Source organism: Malania oleifera, chromosome 6, assembly GCF_029873635.1.
Source record: "Malania oleifera isolate guangnan ecotype guangnan chromosome 6, ASM2987363v1, whole genome shotgun sequence".
Lineage (NCBI taxonomy): Eukaryota > Viridiplantae > Streptophyta > Magnoliopsida > Santalales > Ximeniaceae > Malania > Malania oleifera.
In genome coordinates, this window is record NC_080422.1 from 32,134,625 (window position 1) to 32,142,320 (window position 7,696).

General features: G+C 35.1%; 1 protein-coding gene across 1 annotated transcript; it reads right to left on the minus strand.

Moving 5' to 3' along the window:
* Positions 1-6,251: 6,251 nt before the first annotated feature.
* LOC131157781 (ethylene-responsive transcription factor ERF003-like) lies at positions 6,252-7,145 on the minus strand. Its single transcript, XM_058112170.1, has 2 exons — positions 6,953-7,145; positions 6,252-6,839 (listed from the first exon to the last, which is right to left on the minus strand). The coding sequence occupies exons 1-2, from the start codon at positions 7,033-7,035 to the stop codon at positions 6,362-6,364; spliced, it is 561 nt and encodes a 186-aa protein (XP_057968153.1). The 5' UTR covers positions 7,036-7,145; the 3' UTR covers positions 6,252-6,361.
* Positions 7,146-7,696: the final 551 nt, after the last annotated feature.

Here is a 7,696-nt window from a genome sequence, read left to right on the forward strand (position 1 = left end):
GTCAAGCATATCTCAAAATATTGTGTTTATATACAATCTCCCAAAAATACAAAAACATCTCTAGGATCCCACATCCAAAAACTTCTGATCCTAGTTCAACTTACCCTCCTAGTAGGGTAACTCAATAAACTCAATGGCGGCCATGCTCCGTCGGTCTTTCTGGGTTTCCTGAAAATCATTTAATGCTCAGGGGTAAGACACCTCTCAGTAAAGGAAAATAAACTAAATACAGTTGTGTGGCAACATGAACATTTAATGCAATTATACATATATAACACATTTCATATATCTGTAAACATTCATCATGACATACTGATTCATCATATACCTTCGTATTTTCTAATAAACCATATCATTCATTAAATTTTTGTTATAGTTTATAATACTGAAAACATACCAAGGATGAATAGCTAGCTGGTATCATGTATTACCCCCCATGATGGGTTGTGCAACCCAAAGACGAGACTCGACAATGGCTAGCCGATCACTGTCGAGTCAAAAATATATGTAAGTACGATGGGCCCGCCACATCCTGATTCGGACTGTGAGGTGAACGACTACAACTCTACACTGAAAGCCACATCAACTATCCATCCCCCACCCCCACATGGGGTGGTTAGCACCAATCTGAACATAGATATCTGATCTATATAGCTACGGTACCGTGCTCCTGAACTGAACTAAACTAAACTAACATCCAGGTTCTCATAACATATACTACGTGATAATATAACATTTCTATACTTTCATAAATACGGTCTTGCATCAAACATTTCATAAATATGGCCTCACGCCAAACATTTCATAAACACAGCATTGCGCCAAAAACATATAACATACACGACCTTGCATCGAAAATCTCATACATATCATTCTGAGTAAATAAGTCATTTATCATGTACTTCAAAATTATCATATACTGCATTATTTTATAATTCCTAAAAACATGTTTGTTCATAAAATTCCCCTATCATAATATTTTCCACACAAAGTAATATTCATGCCACATCGTACTGCATAAAACCATACGTTTTACTCAAAAATCATATTTTCTGGCATCTCATAACAATATACGTACATTTCAATATAATAGCAGTATTTTTCCAAACATGCATTATTACCAATTTCCTCATATATATCATACATGCTTCTTGAAAATTAATTTTCTGATAAATAATAATAATAATGTGAAAAATAATTGCTTTAATTTATTTCCTTACCCAAAACCCCCTAAAAATGCTTGTCCTGCACCCGCAGGGTTCATTGTTCAACACCCTGAAAACCATATATCCCAAAACAAAATATTACTATTTCTACGTCTACAACATTTCCTACAACTGTTGGAAAGTCAAATTTCAACAAAAAAGCTTTATCCTGAATCTAGGATGAAATCCAATTTCATCCCACCGACAATCCGTCCCGACAAACTTAGGGAGAACTTCCCCAAAAGCGTCATGGTAGCCTTAGATCGTCGATCTAGTAGCTAACGGGGCCAAAATTGAAGAGAGAGGAGGGAGAGGTCGTAGAGAGAGAGAGAGAGAGAGAGAGAGAGAGAGAGTCTGTGAATTTTTTGCGTAAAAATCTGAGTTTCAGCTATTTATAGAGCCAGATTCATCGACGAGACACGTCACCTCGTCGACGAGTTTTGTAGAAAGTTCGTTGACAAACCTACACCCTCGTCAATGAATTTCAGACTTCTAAAAATCCTCTCTCGGTATCTTCTCGTCAACGAAACTTGTCTTCGTCGACAAGACCCTCTTATACCCTCGTCGATGAGTCCCTTGTGTTCGTCGACGAGGACATGATAAATTTTCTTGGGTCACTGCATCCCAAAGTGCAACGTCGTTGACGAACGCAAAGTGTTCGTCGACGAAGTCGGCTGCCTCATTATGTTACTGTCTCCATTTCCCTCCCTCTCTATTTAAATACCATTATTATTCGGGTCATTACAGTTTTGTTCATCATTGTTTTTGAATTTTGAATTGGAAAGATCAATAGTGTTGACCTTATTGGTCATATCCCGATTTTGATAATGACAAATACTATTTGTATTTGATCGCTTTCAAGTTTGTATGCAGGATCATACTAACTGGATCATATTGATGGCATGCAGCACACAATGGCTTGTAGCAAAAGAAAACCCAAAAGATTCATTATTGTAATTTTATAAGTTTAATATTTGGTCTGTAATAGTAATATATGAACGGTTTGTAATAATTAATGCATGACATGCATGTAGGAACTAAAGCTCAAGACCGTAGTTTGACATTAGGGATCGGTCGACCGACACCGGATTTTTTCGGTCGGCTCTCAAAGACCTTAAGCTAGCCATAGGACACTATTATGTATGAAAATGTTCCTTATTGACATATAGTGAATTCAGTCGCCGCTTGCTCTCGTGGATGTAGGCATTTTGCCGAACCACGTTAATTCTTGTGTCGTATGTTTATTGTTCTTATTATCCGTGTGATTGTGTTTTCATATTATTCATCATAATTGCTGCATTGCACAATCGGTTCCACACACATTAATTTGCACAACATTAGAGATGTTTAGAACTTATATTATGACAATAGACTCTTGAAAAAATTTACCATTTCATGCTTCCAAGATTTGTTTCTATCAAACTCAGGTCTTGAAATTTGAATACAATTGATGGTTGTTCTAACAAATTTTAATATAAAACTTAAAAATATATTCACGGTGTTAAATTTTTTTATTAATATGCAAACTCGAAAAATCTTTATATATAATGGGCAACATGTAAATTTTAATAATTAAAATAAACTGGAGATTGATGGTCCGGTATCAAATTGATGAGAAGGAATTAAAATTTTCATTTTATTAATTAAAAACAACTTTTCTTTAAAGAAAAAAAAAAAGAAAATGACACTTCCAATTATTTATTGATAAACTCTCACTTTTGCGGAAAAATATCATGGCTACAAGACAAGTAATAAGAGATTACAAACTCAATTTAATTAAAAAAGACTTAACAGCATAGTTAAATCAAACTCGCTTTGCATAGTTAAGATTTGATAAATAATTTTAGCCACACACTCAATTTAGTAAAAAAAAAATCTGCATTTCTTTGTGAACAGTAAACAAATGGCATCAGGCGAACAAGACAAGCTGTGGGCGAGGGTGAGGGTGAGGGTGAGGACGAGTGCATGAGTCAAAAGTAAAGCTTTTATTGAAAGAAAATGAACGAAGGGTGTCAGCTGGAAGCAGTGTGGAGGAGCTGTCATGTCTGCTATCAACTTAAAAAGCTGTGAGGAAACTCTTGGGAATATGTATTTGCCTCGAGAGAGAGAGATCATGAAAAGCCAGGCCGTCTACCATGCATGCTAACCTCGTTCACACTAATTTTAAGTAAACCCTTTCCATGCCAGAGGAACAAAGGGTGAACGAGCCCACAGTATCATCATGAACAGGAGAAAGAACCTGAAAAGCAAATCAAGGAATTAAGAAGGTGGGGATCTAGCTGTTTCCTCCTTCATAGTGTGATCACCTTTTGATGAGAGCAAGACTTAATAAAATAGGGCTCATTGTATGAACAATAAAGCTTAATTTATACTCTACTTTTTTTGTAGAAATAATTGAATTCGAAAAAAAAAATGTAACGGGTATAATTATTTGTTTTAAAAATAAAAATTTAACGGGCGAACAATGGTGAGTCTTTTGACTAAATGAGGATTGTTATATAAGTATGCTCTTTAGTTAAAGCTTATTAGATTTAAAGAAGGGAAGTTATTACTCAATTCGATTATTTGTTCTTTAGAGGGATAGATTTGGAGAGGGATAATTTAAAATTATTTTCCTCCCTTCATTTTCTACCAACCAATCAAAACGATTCAAAAAAAATTAATTACTTTTGCTTCGTCTCTTTCCTTCCTTTTTCCGTCATCATTGTAAAAACTACAATTGAGTTTTCTAGTGTAGCAAATGAAATATAAGTAAATTTGGAGCTTATTAGGATGAATAATTTAAAATTGGAGTTTCATTAAAATTGAAATTTCAAAAATTTACCAGCTTAATTTTCGTGTTTAGATAATAAAATTTTTAAGATTATTTTTTTTTTAGTCCAATAAAGTCCTTTCGATCTTGAATAGGTATTTAAATGTTTATAGTTTTTTTCGATTATTTTTCTTGAAAGTATCCGGGATTCACTGGGTTATATAGGCCCCACATCCAACCGTGGGGTCCAACCTAGTCCTGTGTCCCTAGAATACTTATAAGGCACAAAAATCAAGAAGGACCGCAAACATTTCTATATTTTTCATCTATTTACATTATATTTTAAAAACCCTTATAGTGTGTGAAATAAAAAAACATATAATTGTCAAATTATACTATCACAAAAGTTATATTTTAGTAATCTTAGAAATTATTAATGTTGAATTATACATTTCATCAGTTACAAAATCTCTGAGCATTCCGTAATTGTAAAATGAAAATCTTTTACACTCCCATTTAATTCAAATTAAAGTTTCATAAAATTCAATTCACCATGACCCCATAATATTCTAACATATATATATATATATATATTGATAATCCAAATTTTCATAAAAATAATATCTCCCGAACCTCACCCCCCAAAGTAGAACGATTCTTCGAGGTTCGGAATTTTTGTTCTTTTTGATACATATTTTACATGTGTTTTGGGATTTTAAATTAAAATATAAATGGGGGAAATGCTTTTGCTTGTTGCTCCTCAGCCTATGGTGTGGCTATGGAAAGCCATCTATATATGGAGATGTAGGTTAGGCCAAGGCAGCCATTGCTTTGATCTCCTGAACCCAAAGAGACAACAATAGGAAGTGTGATCAAATTTGTCTTCACTTCTCAAAGTCATGATTAACATTGTCATCACATTCTTTCCTTTCATATTATATTGTGGAAGCCACCTTTAATCATCACTTTACAGGCGTGAGTGATTTAAAGAAAAGTAGATGTTGATTTCTAGCTCATATTTTCTTAGACCAAATCACCCATTTCCCTTTACTATACTTTTTTTTTTTTAATTCCGTTTTCAAATTTACTCTTAAGATAGTAAATACGAACTTATCCTATCTCTCAAAAATTAATATGCACAGGATCAATTTTTGTCTATTACTTATTTATTTTTTCAATTAGGGTCCATTCTTTTTTTCTTTTCTCTTTTTCTACTAATGGTGGGAGTAAACCTAAAATTAAAATAAATAAAACAAGCTAGGTACCAAATGAAAGGTACGCATACAAACTAAATCATCAAGTAAAAGAGCTTATGATAATGTCAATCATGGCATGGCGCGGTGAAAAGGCATTAGCACGTAAGAAAGAGCATCAGGGGTTCAATTTCAGGTTAATACACTTACGGAACCAGTGGTACCTGTGGATGGTGAGAATTTACTTTATGAGCCAACGGGAACCGTGAATGGTGAGAATTCTCTGTGAGTCAGCGGAGACCGTGGATGGTAATGAAAATGTGTCATGGAACATCCAACTGATGTATGGAAGTCGTGTCCATATTCTAGACTCTACCTGATCAGCGAGACTTAGGGAGAGGACGCTGATCCGTAGGTTTGGTGCCGTACCAGGGGGTCCGAAGGGTTTGTTGGTAACTGAAGTTCCTATGTATTTAAAAAAAAAAAAAAAAAAGAGCTGATAAATTAACTGCTCGAATATATTAACATAATAAAAAATGGTTGCACATTTGGCAACCCTATTAAATATTTTTAGTGCTTTAATTCTTTTCTTGCTTCACACTCTTAACCTTGATTTTTAATTTTCTTAAAGAAAATTCCATCTTACTTGAAGAAAAGAGCTATTAAAACCTCTTAATTCTCCTTTCTATGGCAAAACTTCTACAATTAAAATCCTTGAATTCACTTATCTATGTCTCCTCGAATTTGTGTTCATATATATATATATATTGGATTATTGATAGAGATGATTTTGAATGAATTTGAATGTAATTTTAAATTATATTTTATTCAAATTCAAATTTCTCTAAATATGGTAAATAAAATAAAATAAATTTTTTTTAAAAAACTATGTGATTGACACATGATAAATGAGTCCTATTAAATCAATTTTGTAGATTTTCAATCACATCTCTTTGGAGTCTGTATTTTAAAAATATTATCGTGTAAATTCTAAGCACAACACCCATACATTATAAACGCTGAGAGCTATCATCCATGTTCTTTAAAATTAACCAAATATTTTCAGTAAAGTTTATATTTTGAATATGCAAATTGCCCATGTAATTAAATCTAGCTTTGATTCATGAGGAGCATTTTTTCGACAAAAAAAAAAAAAAAATTGCATTGGCTTCATCAAAGTTGCCAACCAAATAAAAAAATAAAAATAAAAATTACAGATTGTGAGGAGGAATAAAAGAGGCATGCTCATTAGACCCGGAATCAAGCAATTCCTCAATCATCTGCTCTATGTGATCATCTTCAAGGCGCTTCACTTGCTGCGAACTCTCCGCCAATTCACTTTCCTGTCCATTCCCACTCGTCCTCACACAACTCTTCATCACCGGCAACCGACCGCCGGCACCCATTTCGCCATTCTTTCCTGCATTGCCGTCGCCAGAGGCGGCCGTCTCTCCGGCTGCGGCGGAATTCCTCTTCGAGGCCATTTGCAGAGAAGCCATGTGACATCTCTGTAGTTTGGCTGTGAGAGTTGCGGAGAGGTGGTTCGAGGAAGAAGAGTGAGGAGGCTGGTTGGGGTCGTAGGGAAAGTTGGTGCGCGCTCTCGGTCCGCACATGAGCCTCGCTGCCTCGTCGTACGCTCTCGCAGCGTCCTCTGCCGTTTCAAACGTGCCTAGCCAGATTCTCGTCTTCCTGCCACCATGAAAAATTCACATAAATTCCAAGCAGAACAAAAACAGAGCAAAACAAAACAGAGCATTTGTTTTTTTTTTTTTTTTTTTGTTTGTGAAAAGTGGGGGAATTACAGGAGAGGATGGCGAATTTCGGAGACCCAAGAGCCCCAATGCCGCTGGCGAACGCCTCGGTATCGCTGCTGGGGTCTGGCCATGGTTGGTGGATGGAGGAAGAAGAAAGGCTACGAGTGATTCAAGGTGGTAGGATGGGGTTGGAGTGTGTTCTGCGCACAGAGGATTGGCAGGGGAAGTTGGGGTCTTTGGGTAAGGGCTTGGTGGGGTTTTTGTAGTAGACCCAGGAGAGAGCGGGCGAGTGGGTTTTTGGGAGGTTCTTGCAATCAATTTAGCAGTGGGGCCTACGAGTCTTTTTAAAATTAGGGTAATTTCATTGTCCTATTAGGCCACTAGGGAGTAGGGAGTGCTAGCAATAGCATGACACTCTCTAGCCCATAATATGGTCTATTTGATTGGTCAAATTTTAAAACCCCAATCAAACCAAATGATTTCATTATGCAAAGTTTGGTTGAAACAGGTATTCCCATTCACATGAATATCACCCAATAGTGCTTTGGTTTAAGAATTTTTGAAGATTTCGTGAGAATATTAGGATTTCCTAATTTTCCTATTTGATTTGTCCTGAAAATCTTTGTCGTATTTTTAAAAAATTCAAAGCATCTGTAAAATATTTTATTTATTTATTTAGTTAGTAATCTCATCTTTTACGTGAATTATATAATATTTCTAGTCACAATTTAATAGCTACTAATTTTTCCAAGCTAAATGTCTAATTTAATCGGTTTTTTTAATAGTGTCATA